This window comes from Schistocerca cancellata, chromosome 3, assembly GCF_023864275.1.
Source record: "Schistocerca cancellata isolate TAMUIC-IGC-003103 chromosome 3, iqSchCanc2.1, whole genome shotgun sequence".
NCBI classification, from domain to species: Eukaryota; Metazoa; Arthropoda; class Insecta; order Orthoptera; family Acrididae; genus Schistocerca; species Schistocerca cancellata.
Window position 1 is genome coordinate 634,302,680 of NC_064628.1, and position 17,921 is coordinate 634,320,600.

General features: G+C 37.4%; 1 protein-coding gene across 2 annotated transcripts in view; it reads right to left on the reverse strand.

Moving 5' to 3' along the window:
- Window positions 1-217: 217 nt before the first annotated feature.
- LOC126175572 (fatty acid synthase) overlaps window positions 218-17,921 on the reverse strand; it is an 86,905-nt gene continuing 69,201 nt past the window's right edge. For both annotated transcript variants that reach the window (XM_049922429.1, XM_049922428.1), the window contains exons 22-36: window positions 17,268-17,464; window positions 16,706-16,960; window positions 15,975-16,098; window positions 15,713-15,889; window positions 15,080-15,259; window positions 14,575-14,773; window positions 14,314-14,494; window positions 14,057-14,202; window positions 9,114-9,361; window positions 5,568-6,054; window positions 4,962-5,191; window positions 2,742-2,972; window positions 2,349-2,606; window positions 1,532-1,771; window positions 218-1,428 (exon numbers count right to left, since the gene is read on the reverse strand). In XM_049922429.1, coding sequence (XP_049778386.1) covers window positions 1,315-1,428; window positions 1,532-1,771; window positions 2,349-2,606; window positions 2,742-2,972; window positions 4,962-5,191; window positions 5,568-6,054; window positions 9,114-9,361; window positions 14,057-14,202; window positions 14,314-14,494; window positions 14,575-14,773; window positions 15,080-15,259; window positions 15,713-15,889; window positions 15,975-16,098; window positions 16,706-16,960; window positions 17,268-17,464 — 3,267 coding nt within the window. In that variant the 3' untranslated portion in view covers window positions 218-1,314. The remainder of the gene's footprint in view (window positions 1,429-1,531; window positions 1,772-2,348; window positions 2,607-2,741; window positions 2,973-4,961; window positions 5,192-5,567; window positions 6,055-9,113; window positions 9,362-14,056; window positions 14,203-14,313; window positions 14,495-14,574; window positions 14,774-15,079; window positions 15,260-15,712; window positions 15,890-15,974; window positions 16,099-16,705; window positions 16,961-17,267; window positions 17,465-17,921) is intronic.

Sequence of the window (17,921 nt, forward strand, 5' to 3'; positions counted from 1 at the left end):
CAGTGACTGAACGCTTCTGCTTTTTGGTAAGTGGTGTCCTCCATTACTCCCTAAGTATTTATATTCTGTCAGAGCTTTCCTACTGCAAGTTGATCAACGTATAGCATAGGACTCTTCGTATCAACAAACAAGAAACATTAAGTTCTCAAACACTACACCTGCTCATATTAATTCCATCAAAATTCACTGAGACTTTGGGAAGGTATAAAATATGGAATACTGATGTTGTTCTATTTTATTTAACTAAGATTATTTGTACACCAACAGTCATACAAACATTAAATCACATAAAAAAGAACAAATAATCTTTTATACAATCTCTTTAAATGCAGCGTGGGAGAAACTCAATCAGTTCTGGGTCAACTGAATGGGGGAAGTAAGGTCTAATAGACAACATTTTATTTACAATACATAATAAATTATCTGTTTTCAGTGTATACACACAAAAGGAACTTTACACATTTACTACTCTTACAAAGAAATATACTGTACAAATATAGGATTATCACATTTCAGAAATATGAAGATGCAAGCTAATTTTTAGGCTGCTCTATGCAGTCTACATATGATTAAATTTAAAAATGAACTACAAATTCTTATCTCTCATAGTTCTTGGCAATATTTTATTCTTTAGTAGAAAAAAAAAATCACATCAATTTTATATACAGATATCTGTTCACTACGAGAAATGCAAGAACAGGTGAAGTACTTGTGCAGTGGTTTATCAAAATTTGAATATTGTGCAAACATACAATTTACTTTTTATGTTCTATGTGCAGAACACTGTTTAAATGAATGACATGTAAATATGAAAGACTTAAGGGCAAGTCAGCTATTATAAAATGAAAGTTCTTTGTAGTTAAATTATTATTAAATAGATTATATTCACACTTAATTTCCACATTCTTCTCTTAAATGAAAAATATGATCCACATTATAAAAATAAATAAGGCAATACACAACATTTTTGAACACAGCAATTATCACAAACAAGCTATACAACAGACCTACAGAATAAACAGATTTTAAATCCTATTAGAGAGCACTTGTGAATATTCATTTCTTGTGGTGGAAGTACCAGTGTAAGCACAAGAAGAATGATCAGAAACCTCCTTTCTGACTACAAGTGTTCTAAAATGGATGGCAAATGTAGTACATCATCCTTCAGATCACGAAGAATGAAGTTTCTGTATCACTTTGTGATACATGTTCCACTGCCTTACATATGAATATTTACCAACTTGGTATTTATTCATATTCTTAGACAAAAGTTAATCATTTACAGGAAAACACTGTACTTTCCTATCAAACTGTCTACTGTGACGCACTTGAACATAAAATGTCAGCAACTTTCTTCGCTGAATCTCCAAACAAGATTTCTCGGTGATTTCCTTTAAGCGAATGGATCTTCACTGGTTTCTTACACACCTGAAAATATTTCACAATTAAAAAAAAAAGAAACAGTACCACAACTGACAGACATGGAGTAACAGAGATATGCTCTTTAGAACAAAACAGAAGTGCAGCATACCTTTGACAAGCCGTAGTCGTCGCCAAGCGATACATAATTGTCCTTCGCACGTACCAATGTGACACTTCCTGCATACTGAGCTGAGGGCTGATATTTATCAGCTGCCATCAGTTTATGATAAAATGATTCTGCAGCCTTTGCAAGCTGTTCTGCTGGATACCTAACATTACCTGCAAGGAGCTCTGTGCTCCTTTGCAGTCTTGCCTCCCATGTGGGCAGTGCCATTAGCTCCTGTCTCGTCTGCAACAAAACATTTTCTCCTTACGTTCTTAACATCTACAGAAATCGCTTTCACATTTTTCCAATGTTTCACAAATTGTAATAAATTGTATGTGTTAGTTACCAACTACATCTCAAATGCTTAAAGTTAATGACCATTGTTAAACAGCATTCGTACAGTTACCTTCTAGTGCAAAACTGAAATGTTACAATTTCACTTTCAAGCTCATTTCTTCCATATGTGCTATATGTATGTCTAGTGATACTGGTCACTGATTAGTTAGTTCATTTGTTGTCTACCATCTGTTATAGCATTCAGTCACTTCCTTTTCCTTTCATATCTCTCCCACTTCTACATAAAGATAGCTTAGTTCCCATAGCTCAACTTTTCTATATTGTCGCTGTTACTATACCTCTGTCTTTTTTGTTTAATTACCATGCAATGATTCAATAAGATCATAATATTGAGAAACAGCCAAATGAAGACTGCTTTTAGGACAAAAGAACACTATTTCTCTCGTAATGTATACTACACACTATTTTTATAACATACTATGAAATTATTGTAATTCTTGTTACTGTGAAATTCTGCACCTACCTTTTGGAAGTCAACATCAGCAAAACGTTGGACAAAGTACGTAAGTGCATCACATTCCTCTCCCTTTCGATCGAGTGATTTGCGTGCGCGGTAGTTGCCAGTATGTGCTGCTACATACGATGGTGAGCCATCAAGAAGGAATAGCGACACTGCTTCGCCAGCATTTTCCAGCTGAAGTGCCATCTCAAATGCAACACACGCACCAAAAGAATACCCACAAAGTGTGTATGGACCCTTTGACTGAATTTTCTTCACATGCTACAGAAACAAGAAGAGAAAAAGGAAAATGCTGAAATTAATATACCAATGTATTTTTCAGACCACAAAGAAAGTGCTGACTAACATAAGAAAATTAAAATCAATAAACCACTGAAAACATTTAACTTGTCATACCTCTAAGTAAAATTTGGCCAGTTCATGGATTGAGTCCAGTGGTGCTTCTGAAGTGCACTGGAGGCCCCAGACAGGTTGTGAAACCTCGGATGCTAGTTCACGAAGTGCAGTCACAACTCCTTCTATTGGATGAACAATAAATATAGCATTTTTCTTGCCATGTGTTCCTTTGGAAGGCATCTGAACCAGAACATCCTTTGGCATTAATTCCTCTAGATTTTCGAACTGTACCTGTGGAGAAACCATAAAGGTAAAATGTCAAATGATGGAAAATCCATGATAGAATAACAACAATATTATGAAAAGGATAGATTGCTACTCACCATGTAGAGGAGATTAAGAGTCGCAGACAGGCACAACAAAAGTGTTTTTTTTTTTTTGTTTTTTTGTTTTTTTTTTTTTTTTTTTGGGTGGGGGGTGGGGTAGAGGGCTGCTAGGAGGAATCGGGAGGTTTGAGGCAGGTTGGGGAAAACGGGCTCAGAAAAGAGAGAAGGGGGAAATACTGAGTGTGCATTGGTGGAATAAAAGGCTGTGTAGTGTAGAGTGGGGGCAGGCCCTGCTTGCACTCCAGCCCTACACTGCCTTCTATTCCACCAATGTACCCATTAGTCTTTTCCCCCTCCATTTCTCTCCTTTCATGGCCCCCCCCCCCCCTTTCAAACCACCCGACAGCACGTAGTACACCTACCCTGTCCCCACAACAACCCTTCATGCTCCGACAAGCAGCACTCACCCTCCCCCTCCCCACCCCGACCTCAACCCGCTACACACAGAATGCTTCTCTCATCAGGTGCAGTTCCTGTATGCAGTCTGATATCAGTGGTCAGAGACAGTGGTCATGTGTGCGAATTGTGCTTATGTGAATATGTGTGTTTTCTACTTTAGAACATGGCCTTCTAGCCGAAAGCTCAAATGTGTAGCAGTATTTTTGTTGTGCCTGTCTGCGACACAACATTTACTCTATATGGTGAGTAGCAATTCTATAACTTTCATAATATTTTTGTAAATGTAAACTATAACTGACATGCAATACAGTAACTAGATTTATTATACCAAATATCAAAACAAAAACTAAAATTTACATCAAGAAATAGTAAAATATAAATGTCCCAATAAGGAATAATCATTATTTGTTACCAAAGTATTATGTAACATGGATGATAATTTTGGAGACATGACAAACATTTCAGATTCAGTTCAATATGGCATCTGTCTACAGCTACATTAGTGAGTGACAAGTAATGTTTAACGCACTAAAGTAATTTAATTACTTGTGGATGTCCAGCCAAAACTAGTTGTCATGGAATGATAAGCCATTTACTTAAAATTGTCCAAAAGTCAAAAGCATATGTCAATTTTAAACTCACTTTTTCCAATTTGAGGTATTTAGTTTTGAACTGCAATAATAAGATTTTTTTTGAGAATATTACACAGACACCTTACTTGCAGGCCTGCCAACTGATGGCTATTTAGGATAATTGATACATAGCAGGAATTACTGTCCTTTCGTTGAAGATACAGGTAGACAAAGATGCTCCTGATGATAGACAAGCTACAACAAAGGTAGTGGGATACTCTGAAAGTTTCAATTTCTATGTAACACTGTTAACTTATTGCCTCAGTTTAATATGACTCAGATGATATTTGACCGCAATCTTTGCAAGAACATCATTGGAAATGACAATTAAAAAGGCTTGTGTGAAAATCAAAAGAGGCAATGTGAAAGTGTCAGAAAATAAGTAACAGCAAAATGTCTAGTTGGTCAGAACTAAAGTTAGATAGAGAATCGAAGGTTCTTGACTTACTTCCACCTACCTGTGTGTGTACGTCATTACTGAGGAAGACAAATGTGCAAGGACCTATCAGAAAAGGTTGCAAAGAGAATGGGGGTATGAAGGTCAGAGAGCATGCAATGGAAAGTAAGCAAAACACAGCTTTTTAGCTCTCTGCAATTATTATTCTCTCTCTCTCTCTCTCTGTCTCTCTCTCTCTCTCTACTCTTATTCTTTCCTAGAATTTAGTTTTACCTTCATCCTCTATAAATTGTGAAAGAGTGATTTTATGACTCCATTTGTCAGGTGTACATCATCAGTGTTAATAATAAGTACTACACTTAGAATGCACTGAAAGAGATGACCGTGCACCAAAAAAAGTAATAGATTATAGAAAACCTACCCATCTGCCTTATCATTTAAGAATGCCTGAATTTACAGAACATACCTGTGCCGAATCTACAGATGCTGCCCCATTTGCATCGGAAACACTGCCTTGTACACCGGAATTACTCAATTCAGAGAGTCTTTGGAATGTAAGGTTTCGAATATCTTGTGCACTTAATACTAAGTCGTAATTTCGTTCTAACGTTTGTTTGATCTCTGCACCCATCAAAGAATCCATTCCAAGATCTGCTAGTGATGTCTGTGCACTTACTGTAGTTACATCTTTGATGCCTGAAAAAGAAAAAACAAAAACAGGTTAACTTAATTGTTTCTGAAAGTAATATATTGACTATCTTGTATTGTTTTTATGCACTTAATTTCTTTGCTACACTAGAACAGTGAAATGAAATCTATTAATGTGAAACAGAAGTATTTAAGCTCAACTAGAGACAATAATGCATGTCATTTCGTATTTACGTATTTGTATATTATTTAACGAACTTCAGTAAAATAAAAAAGGTTTTAGTTAAAAAGTGTGTGACAGAAAATAAGTATATTTTTATCAATATATCACCACACACACACACACACACACACACACACACACACACACACACACACACAAAATTTCTGCTTTCGGACCACACATTATGATATCCCAACTCACCCAAAATGTTGGCAACAGCATCCAAAAGTGCGACAGTTGATCCTGCATCTGTTGAACGTCCTTTCTTCTCTGCCAATACCATTGATGCCAGAACTGGGTATGGCTGTTGCAAGAAGGTATCCATGGTTGCCAGACAAGATGACATACGTTGTGGCAGAGTTCCACCAACAACAGTGTCGTTATCACCCATTGTCTCCAATATTAGACCCACATCTCCAATTGCACCCCACTGTATGGCCAAACCAGGCAGTCCTGCAGCCTGACGAGTTTCACAAAGTCTCTCCATTGCTGAGTTGGCCAAACCATAATTAGCTTGACCAGCATTGCCTCGTCCACAAGATACACTTGAAAATGTCACAAAATAATCAAGCTCTGGGCATAGTTGCCGTGAAACTTTGTCTAGGTTCTTAGTTCCAGTTACTTTTGGCATACACACTGCTTCAAAATTTTCTGCGGATTGGTTTTCCATGAATGCATCTCTAAGTACCTGGGGGGGCGGAAAAAGCATAGTTTTATCTAAATGTCTGTTAATGATTTCAAGTAAGGTTTCTTAACTATTATCTGCTTACAAAAGACTCCTACTTAATGCATAATTTTGTATTATTTAACCATAGCAATACTGTGTATGTGTGTGTTTTATACTTTTACATTATACCTGTTTGTTGATGTTTTCGTTTAGTTTGATGTGGCTCCCCACACTACTCTATTCTGCGGAAGCATCTTGATCTCCAAATTACTGCACTCCACACCCATTTGAATATGCTTACAATACTACTCTTTTGGTCTCCCTCTGCAATTTTAACCTCCCCAAACCCTCTCCAATATTGTTCCAATACCAAACTGACAATTCCTTGATGTCTCAGAATATGCCCTATCAACCAGTCCCTTCTTCTAGTCATCTTACGCCACAATTTTGTTTTCTACCTCAATTCTATCCAGTGTCTACTCATTAGCTTTACGGTCTATCCACCCAATCTTTGGCATTCTTCTGTTATACCGCATGTCAAAAGCTTCTATTCTTTTCTTGTCTAAACTCTGTCATCCACTTCCATACAGGGCTAAAGTAAATGCAAATACTTTCAGAAAAGATTTCCTCACTTAAGTTTATATTCGATGATAGCTAATTTCTCTTTTTCAGAAACACTTTTCTTCCAATTACCATTCTACATTTTGTGCCCTTTCTACTTTGGCCAAATAGCAAAACTCATCTACTACTTTGAGTGTCACATTTCCTAATGTAACTCCCTACGCATAACCTGATTTAATTCAACTACATTCCATTATCCTTATGCTTTTATTGGTGTTCATTTTATATCTTCCTTTCAAGATGCTGTCCATTCCATTTAACTGCTCTTCAAAGTCCTTTGCTCTCTCTGACAGACTTACAATGTTGTTGGCAAACTGCAATTTTCTTATTTCTTCGCCCTGAACTTTAATTCCCTTTCCAAATTTCTTCTTGGTTTCCTTCACAACTTGCTCAGTGTACAGACTGAATAACATTGTAGATGGGCTACCCCTGTGCCTCACCCCTTCTAAACCACTGCTTCCCTTCCATGCCCTTTGTCTGTCTTTGATTCTGTACAAGTTGTATATAATATTTTGGTCCCTGGCACATTCAGAAATTTAAAGAGTGTATTCCAGTCAACATTGTCAAAAGCTTTCTGCAAATTTACAAATGCAATAAATGCAGGTTTCCTTTCCTTAATCAAACAGCTAAGATGAATGGTAGGATCAGTACTGTCTCATGTGTTTCAGTGTTTCTCTACAACCCAAAATTATCTTCCCTAGGTCAGAATGTACCAATTTTTGTGTTCTTCTGTAATTATTTGTGTCAATGTTTAGCAACAACGATTTATTAAGCTGATAGGTAGGTCATATTTACATCTGTTAGCACCTGCTTTCTTAGGGATCTGAATTATTACATTCTTCCTGAAGTCAGAGGGTATTTCTCCTGTCTCATACATCTTGCACACTAGGTGGAATAGTTTTGTCATGGCTGGCTCTCCCAAGGACATCAGCAATTCTGATGGAATGTCATCTACTCCAAGAGCCTTGTTTCCTTAGACCTTTCAGTGCTCTGCCAGATTCTTCTTGCAGTATCATATCTCCCATCTCACCATCATGTACTTCCTCTTCCCTTTCTGTAATATTGCCTTTAAGTTCATTTCTCTTCTATTGCTTCTCTATATATTCATTCTACCTTTCAGCTTTCCTTTCTTTGCTTGGTTCTGGTTTTCCATCTGAGCTCTTGATATTCATACACCTGTCTCTCTTTTCTCCAAAGACCTCTTTAATTTTCCTGTAGGTGTTATCTATCTTTCCCCTTGTTAAATATGCATCGATACAGTTACACTTGTCCTCTAGCCACTCCTGCGTAACCCTATTGCACTTCCTGTCAGTCTCAGTTTTTAGACATTTATATACCTCTTTGCCAACTTCATATGTTGCATTTTTATATTTTCTCCTTTCACCAATAAAATTCAATATCTCCTACGATATCCAGTGATTTTTTGTATCTTTTTTTACTTAACTGATCATCTTTTGCCTTCATTATTTCATTTCTTAAAGCTGCCCATTTCCCTTCTACTGTATTCCTTTCCCCTGTTTCAGTCAATCACTGCCTAATGCTCCCTCTGAAAGTCCCAAGAACCAGTTTTAATGTTAAGCTCACAACCAATAAATTATGGTCAGAATACACATCTCATCCTGGAAAAGCCTTCCAAATTTAGAATCTGGTACCAAAAATCTGTCTTACCTTTATGTGATCTGTCAAACATTCAAGTGCTTCCAAACCTCTTCCACATATACAGCTTTCATTCATGATTGTTATATTGAGGGTTTGTGATGATTAAATTATGTTCTGTGCAGAATTCGATCAGGCAGCCTCCTCTTTCATCCCCCCCCCCCCCCCCTTCCTCCCCAACCACCACAGTCGACTTCACTAAGCTTCTCATACAAGCCTTTTGTAAACATTTTAATCTAGTCATGTATAACATATTTTATAATTTTTAAAAAACATGTTTCTATTGAACTCTAGCAGATTCTGTAATAGTTTTAAATTTTTTCTTTCATTTTAATTTAATTAAAAAATTTAAGTAGTAGTAGATTGACTTTTCACAAAGAATGACTTACTCAATATTTCAAGTTTCTGGACCCTATTTACACATCAGTACCTCTTTAGAAAGTATGTTGTTAACAAAAGCAACAACAGTTAATAAACTATGTATTTTTTTCTTTTGTGAGGACAGTTAGAAGGTACGCCCCCCCCCCCTCCCCTGTTGAACATATACTGGTATTACTATGAGTTAAAATCATATGAGCATAGCATCACTTACAATAGAGATTATGTTCTGCAGTCCAAGGTATTGTTTACTATTACTTTTGGTTTTATTTCAGATTAATTACTAAATACCAATTTGTATCAAGAAGGAAATATAAACTGAAAGATACACAGTAATACTTTACTTTAAAAATCAGAACACTGCTGTTCAAAAACACCTAAAACAATTTTTATGACTTATTTGAAAACCATCTCTTAATACTTACTGCTGCAAGATTGAAGATTCCTCCAACGGGGCCAAGTTTTGTGGCTTCCTTGATGAGCTGTTCAGCACCTTTCTCCTTGCTGAAATCTGCTGTTGATATATGCACGACAATACCAGCTTCCCTCCAGCGTCTAATGCACAGTGACTGGTACCCTGTGCGAATGCCACTGCGTGACGTCAGGACTATATTAGTAGCACCACGACTGATCAGCCAATTTGTAAGCTCCAGTCCAAATCCTCCCAGACCACCTGTAGAAAAATAAAAAGTCATTTATAGCCTTACTCTGAAGTCTATATACACAGAAGACAACTAACAGACCTTCTAAGTTGCTTTTTTGGCAATAAAACAATGTAAGTTTAACATAGAGATTTACTGAAAGAGCCAACATCAGATTTATCAAGAAACACAAAATGAAGGACCCTGCACTCTCAGCTATGCAATGTGGCACAGGGCTAAGATACTGGACTAAAATTTGGGAGGACAGCAATTCACATCCCCATCTGGCAATCCAGGTTTACGAGGTGCATTCAAGTTCTAAGGCCTCCGATTTTTTTTCTAATTAACTACCAACACGAAATCGATGCAACTGGCGTTACTTCTCAATGTAATTGCCTGCAAACGTACACATTTTTCACAACGCTGAAGCCACGATTCCATGGCAGCAGCGAAGGCTTCTTTAGGAGTCTGTTTTGACCACTGGAAAATAGCTGAGGCAACAGCAGCACGGCTGGTGAATGTGCGGCCACGGAGAGTGTCTTTCACTGTTGGAAAAAGCCAAAAGTCACTAGGAACCAGGTCAGGTGAGTAGGGAGCATGAGGAATCACTTCAAAGTTGTTATCACGAAGAAACTGTTGTGTAACGTTAGCTCGATGTGTGAGTGCGTTGTCTTGGTGAAACAGCACACCGCAGCCCTTCCCGGACGTTTTTGTTGCAGTGCAGGAAGGAATTTGTTCTTCAAAACATTTTCGTAGGATGCACCTGTTACCGTAGTGCCCTTTGGAACGCAATGGGTAAGGATTACGTCCTCGCTGTCCCAGAACATGGACACCATCATTTTTTCAGCACTGGCGGTTACCCGAACTTTGTTTGGTGGCGGTGAATCTGTGTGCTTCCATTCAGCTGACTGGCGCTTTGTTTCTGGATTGAAAAATGGCATCCACGTCTCATCCATTGTCACAACCGACAAAAAGAAAGTCCCATTCATGCTGTCGTTGTGCGTCAACATTGATTGGCAACATGCCACACGGGCAGCCATGTGGTCGTCCGTCAGCATTCGTGGCACCCACCTGGATGACACTTTTCGCATTTTCAGGTCGTCATGCAGGATTGTGTGCACAGAACCCACAAAAATACCAACTCTGGAGGCGATCTGTTCAACAGTCATTCGGCGATCCCCCAAAACAATTCTCTCCACTTTCTCGATCATGTCATCAGATCGGCTTGTGCGAGCCCGAGGTTGTTTCGGTTTGTTGTCACACGATGTTCTGCCTTCAGTAAACTGTCGCACCCACAAACGCACTTTCGACACATTCATAACTCCATCACCACACGTCTCCTTCAACTGTCGATGAATTTCACACCACACAAATTCAGAAAACGAATGATTGCACGCTGTTCAAGTAAGGAAAACGTCGCCATTTTAAGTATTTAAAACAGTTGTCATTCTCGCCGCTGGCGGTAAAATTCCATCTGCCGTACGGTGCTGCCATCTCTGGGACGTATTGACAATGAACGCGGCCTCATTTTAAAACAATGCGCATGTTTCTATCTCTTTCCAGTCCGGAGAAAAAAAATCGGAGGCCTTAGAACTTGAATGCACCTCGTAGATTTCGTCACAAAAATGTATTAAAAAAATAACAAGACATTCTACATGACTTCTATCATGACTAACAACAACACCAAACCATTACAGCCCGCATCTCGTGGTCGTGCGGTTGCGATCTCGCTTCCCACGCCCGGGTTCGATTCCCGGCGGGGTCAGGGATTTTCTCTGCCTCGTGATGGCTGGGTGTTGTGTGCTGTCCTTAGGTTAGTTAGGTTTAAGTAGTTCTAAGTCCTAGGGGACTGATGACCATAGATGTTAAGTCCCATAGTGCTCAGAGCCATTTTTTGAAACCATTACAACAGGAAGTGCTGAAATAACTAACTCTTCTACTTTCCAAATTCTTTGAACTGCAAATCTACTCATCCTGAAGAAAAGCAGCTGAAGCAATCGTTGAAGAACACTTCTGCAGTGAAATGCAATTTATGGCTTAGGTGACCCTAACTAGAAGAACTCTTCCTGCATTTCACTGTATGGAAATTATTTCTCAAAAGGTTTACGTAGTGACTGGTAGTGACTATCAATCTGGTTCAAACAACAACAATAAAACATAGCTACCTTACCACCAATTTTTTAGACAGCAAATCATGTATTAAAATATTCATGCAGTAGTCTCTCTAAGGATTTATGCTTGATGGTTAAGACCTACATTTTATTAAGTTATCTTCACCTAATAACACTGTCAACTCTAAAATCTTTCACTGCATATTCTATTACATTCATTCTCCCTCACACATTTGGCTGTCAAGAGAGCAATGCATAATGTCTTCAGTGACTATCGTAGCAGAATATTGTCAAGTGGTTTTTCACAGAATGCAAAGAAATTTTGGTCACATGTAAAGGTTGTTGGTGGCACCGAAGTTAGTGTCCAATCCCTGGCAAAAGAGACAGGAACTGAAGTCGAGGGTAGCAAAGCAAATTTTCGAATGTTCCTTTACAAAGGAAAATCCAGGAGACCTGCCCAAATTTAATCCTCATACCACTGAAAAGAAGAATGAAAAATATTAGTTTCAGTGGTGTTGAGAAACAGCCTTTCTTTTTTTTTTTTTTTTTTTTTTTTTTTTTTTTTTTTTTTTTAAAAAAAAGAAAGGCTCCAGACCCCTATCAGATTCTATACTGAATTTGCAGTCGAGTTAGCCCATCTTCTAACTCTAATCCATTGAAGATCCCTCAAACAAAAAACGATGCCCAGTTCTTGGAAAAAAGCACAGGTCACACCCATCTACAAGAAGGGTAGTAGAAGTGATCCACAAAACTACTGACCAATATCCTTGATGTCAATTTGTTGTAGAATATTATAACATATTCTGATCTCAAACATAATGAGGTATTTTTAACAGAACAACCTCCTCAATGCCAACCAACATGGATTTCGGAAACATTGATGCTTTGAAACCCAACTCACACGTTTCTCACTTGACATACTGAAAGCTTTGGGTCAAGGTAATCAGGTAGATGCAGCATTTCTTGATTTTCAAAATGGATTTGACTCAGTGTCACACTCGTACTTATTGTTAAAAGTACAATCATATGGGGCATCAAGTGAAATTTGTGACTGGATTGAGGACTTTTTGGTAGGCAGGACATAGCATGTTATCTTGGATGGAGTGGGCCCCAGAGTGTGTGCGGGGGAAGTGTGTTGCATCCCTTGCTGTTCATGTCGGATATTAATGACCTTGCAGATAATATTAATAATAAAATCAGGCTTTTTGCATATGATGCCTTTATCTACTATGAGGTACTATCTGAAAGAAGCTGCATAAATATGGAGTAAGATCTAGAAGAAATTTCAACATGGTGCAGAGATTGGCAACTAGCTCCTAAGTTCAGAAATGTAAAACTATGCACTTCACAAAATAAAAAAATAAGTGTCCTATGACTATAATACCAATGAGTAACTGTTGGAATAAGCCAACTCATAAAAATACCGGGGTATAACACTTTGTAGGTCTATGAAATTGAATGATCACGTAGGTTCAGTCGCGGATAAAGCAGTTGGTAGACTTCGGTTTATTGGTAGAATACTGGGGAAGTGCAATCAGTCTACAAAGAACACTGCTTACAAATCACTCGGCGACGGGTTCTAGAATATTGCCGAAGTGTGAGGGACACATACCAGATAGGACTAACAGGGGATACTGAACAGATAGAGAAGAGCAACATGAATGGTCACAGGGATACTGTCACAGGGATACTGAAGGACCTGAACTGGAAGACTCTTGAGATAGACATAGAACTATCCCAAAAAATCTATTAACAAAGTTTCAAGAACTGGCTTTTTTACTCTAGGGAAATACTACAACCCCCTAAGTATCACTCACATAGGGATCATGAAGAAAAGATTAGAATAATTACTGTACGCACAGAGGCATACATACAAACAACCATTCTTCCCGCACTCCATATGTAAATGGAACAGGAAGAAAACCTAATAACTGGTACAATGAGACATACCTTCCGGCATGCACCTCACAGTTGTTGAAAAGTATGGATGTAGATGTAGATTTCAGATAGACTACAAATGGTTTCTTACGTTGTAAATGACAGCACTTGCTTTTCAGAGATTAAATGATGGGCAACTCCTCAGTTATTTCTGTTGATGCATAGGCAGTACAACTGTATGAATTCCTTGGCAACCATTCAACTAAGTCTCAGTAATTTTCGTACATTAGATTCCAATGTCACACACATTTCTGTACCCACTGTGTTGCCTCATGATTAAAAACTAATTACACTGACCTGATTTATATTTGTATTTATCATATATTCTAGTGACACCTATTTTATATACCTTTTCCTATACTGTGCAGACATACTGCACCTAGTTTAATCAGCTCATAGGGATGAGCAGACACGGTGAAGTAATATTATCAAGACTCAATATTTTTTAAAAAGAATGGCAGGTTCTCATTTTATCAATCAACAATCTTATTAAAAAATTTAGCCAATAAATTGCATTTTGATGAGGCTACACATTGCATTAGAATTGGTATTACCTCTACTTTTCTTCTAATAGTACAATTAACTGAACTTTTCTTACATAGGAACACAATCCTTATAATAGCAAAATGGATAAACAAATATTTCTGTAATGAAATACTCTGTAGTACATTTACTTACCAGCCAGAATGTATACTTTCTCAGGATTCATGTATGTGCGGGGGATGGCAGGCACCAACTTTGTAATAGGTTTGACATGCTTTTCTGCTTCTTCATTTCTGATTTTTAGAACAACTTTTCCAATATGTTTTCCAGAGCCAATAAATCTATAGAACATAAGAAATTAGTATGTTGCCTAACACAGTCGAGAAGATGAGAGTGACAGACAGCATCTGTACATCATTCTGATTTCCATAATAATTAACAACTGTTGATACCTGAATGCTTGCTCCACTTGATTTTCAGAGTACACAGTGGCAGGAAGAGGCCTCACAGCACCAGACTTAATACCCTCAGTGACTAGCCTAAAAACTTCTTTCTTTGCCACACTATCAGATTCAAAAAGAGCATCTAGGAGGATCCCATGGAATGTTGTATTCTTCAGGAAAAATGCCATTCCTGAAAATGGTCCAGTCTTTTAAATAGTGCAACATAGGTATTTAGAATGAAACCCATTATACACATTTCATAGTACATACCTAGAGGATTGTTGTTTGAGAGATCATACTTCCCAATTTCAAGGAATCTTCCATCTTTAGCTAGGCAACGAACAGATGCTTGGAGCTTCTCTTCAGCAAGAGAGTTTAGGACCAAATCAACACCTCTACCATCAGTTTCCTTAAGAACATGCTGTTCAAAACTTGTGTCTCGAGAATTTGCAATATTCTTGTCTGTTAGCTGCAAAGTATAAAAGAATTTCAAATTTGAAATAGTGGTAATAATGAACTCTTATACAAGAACTTACTTTTATTACTTCATTAATATAGATGCCAACAAATTGGTACAGCATACACATAACATCATTCCAAATTCCACATATTCGTTAAGTATTCTGTATTATATACATATCTACTTTGAAGGGTGTAAAATTCCAGTTTCTTTAATTTGTGAGTAATAATTCTCTTATCAGCTCGAGAATGCTTTTTGTTTTGAAACCTACTATTTTTTATATCGAACTGGGGAAAAAGTTTTTAAAATACTAACCTGAGGGAAACGCTGTTTGAGGAAAGCTCTCTTTTCTGCACTACCTACAGTAGTGAAAACAGTGCAACCCATATGCAGTACAATAGCAATAGCTGCTTGGCCAACTCCTCCGGTACCAGCATGAATCAGCACTGAATCACCAGGACGCATCTGACCTCTTACCACAAGGGCATAATAGCTCTGTAAACACCAACAATCCAATCTCATATTTATTCCACATTAAATATTTTCACATATATGGTTGAAAACAAGGTATTTTTGAAAGGAACAGAATAACAATAATAATTTATTTAAAAAATTGATGTGAAACACTGTTTTATAGGGTGACCTACAGGAAACTGATGGGTTTCAAATGAACAGTAAGATGTTCATTGTTAAGAAAGAAGGTAAAGCTTGTATTTATCCCAAATCAAAGGTTAACATCTTCTATTTGATTAAAGTCACAAAGTGACTGATGTATATACTGTCATCTCCTACTGCTGACAGTGGGGATCAGGCCAATCTAAAAATGTCTGCTTCCTGAAGATCACCCTGTAAATGGTGTGTTGTAAACACTGGGCTAAAAAAGTAAAGGTTATCATAAAGAAGTTAAATAACATGAAAATATGAATCCTTGTCAAAAACTCCACTAACCGTGGCATAGACGACAGGAACAGTGGCCGCTTCCTCCAGGGACCACTTATCGGGTACTTCCCACAAGAAACCAGGATCCGCCAGCACAGTTGTAGCCAGTCCCCTGGCTGCAACCATTCCCATCACTCTCTTGCCAGCAGAATTCCGACCAGAGAATTCCAATCCAAGAATGCAGTCCTGTGTGAGAGAAGGTAGTGACAACGAAGTGAAGTATGGACATTTGATATAATGAACTGAAGAAGGTAGCATATATTAAAGTTACCTGTCCTGCAAGATCACCAGGCAGAGCATCAGGAGGGAGTTTCCCTGTTGCCAACATAACGTCACGGAAATTCAAAGGTGCGTAATATACATGACACAGCTCCTTGCCTGGGAACCTTTCTGGCCTAGAAATGAAAAAAAAGCATAGGCTTATAAATGTTTAAGTAAACACAAATGTTGGCAGTAAACAATTAATTCTGGGCAAAATAATGTGATTGTTCTAAGTTCTAAATAAATTTGGAAATACAACAATGGGAATCCAGGATGGAATAACAACAATATGGAAAGGATAGGTTGCTACTCACAACACATGGATTTTGAGTTGCAGACAGGCACAATGATAAAGACTGCCAGAATATTTTAAGTTTTTGGACAAAGTCCTTGTTCTGAAGTAACACAAAGAGCCAATGTCTCGTTGCAGCTGGGCCTCAATGTCCAAAAACTTGAATATTTGGCAATCTTTATCACTGTGCCAGCTTGTAACTCAACACCTTCTCTAAGTGGTGAGTAGCAATATATTGTTTCCATATTGTTGTAAATTTAAAAATATATTCACAAAACAAAAATGGGTCTCTTAAAAACAAAACTGTTTCGTTATTTCATAATTCATATTTGTAATAAGGTAGAAAATCATGGTAATTCCTTCATGCATCTGGTGCACGGAAATTTCAGAACTGAAGAGCGATAAACAATTCAAATGAAATATTATTCAATACTTCTAATGTGGCTTACCTGTAATATGTAAGTGGTCCTTCAATCCACCGCAGACTAGCAAGATCTCCTCTTGTTAGTGCATTGATGTAAGCATGCTCAACTTGCAGAGCAGTGGCAGAGTCCTTGAGAACAGAATCAAGATGCATATGTCTGTAACTACCCCAAATACCATTCTTGAGGACATTCAACACCAGATTCTTTCTCAATTGTGCTGCATAGAATTCATGACTTTTTGAAAATGCTGGTGCCTTTTCATCTTGCACAAAAACACACCTGCAAGTTATTATCCATAAATAAATATTAAAATCATAACAACTATTCTTCTATCTATGACCCAGTATTTCTTTGATGCTGAATAATAAAATCACTTCTTGTTTGGTTTACATGTGTAAAAGTATGACAGTTATGTAGAGTAATACCAGGCTGTTTCTAAAATATGAGAAAAAAATTTTAGGGTTCTGTGGGGTTCCTATGAGAACTTAATGTTTGTAATCTTACAAAATATAGTGTCATCAAAACTTCTTTCATTATCTACAGAGTAAAACTTGCCAAAGAGGTGCAATGATTTAATGACACATACCGAACATTGTTACCACCAGGCTCCTGTTTGATGCAATTCATCATCCCAACTATTCCACATTGATTTTCTCCACAGCAGACAACAAGTATTTTAGTACCTTCAGTCTCACTTTGTTTCATTGCAGATTTCAGAGGTTCCACCCAATCAAAATTTTTCTCTGTAACTTGAATCTGAACTGCGTAATCTGAGACCACGGGCTGAAAAGTTAAGAATGTCTAATCACAAAAGTTACAGTTCACACACACTTTTTTTTTTACAACAAGGAACATAAAATGTACTGCAAATTTGGTATAATTTTAGATTTTCCCTGTTATTTTACCACACCATTTATAAGAAGTTTACGTCTACCACTAGAAAGATTAAAACATTTTTCTTCATGCTTTCCACACTTTTGCTAATGCATGATGACGTATTATTACTTGGACGCTATGAGCAACACAGTAAAGAAATTCAGTTTGTGTGCTGTAATATGCACCACAAGTTGCAATGCCAGTTACAATTTTTCACAAGTATACAATTTCATATTTTAGACTGAAGTTGGCTGGGGCACTAACATTTAACAACAAACTTGAAAAAAGTAAAAGGAAAGCACTGAGTACCATAAATACTGAAATTTACTGTTTTCTATATTATAATATTGGAAACTGATGTATT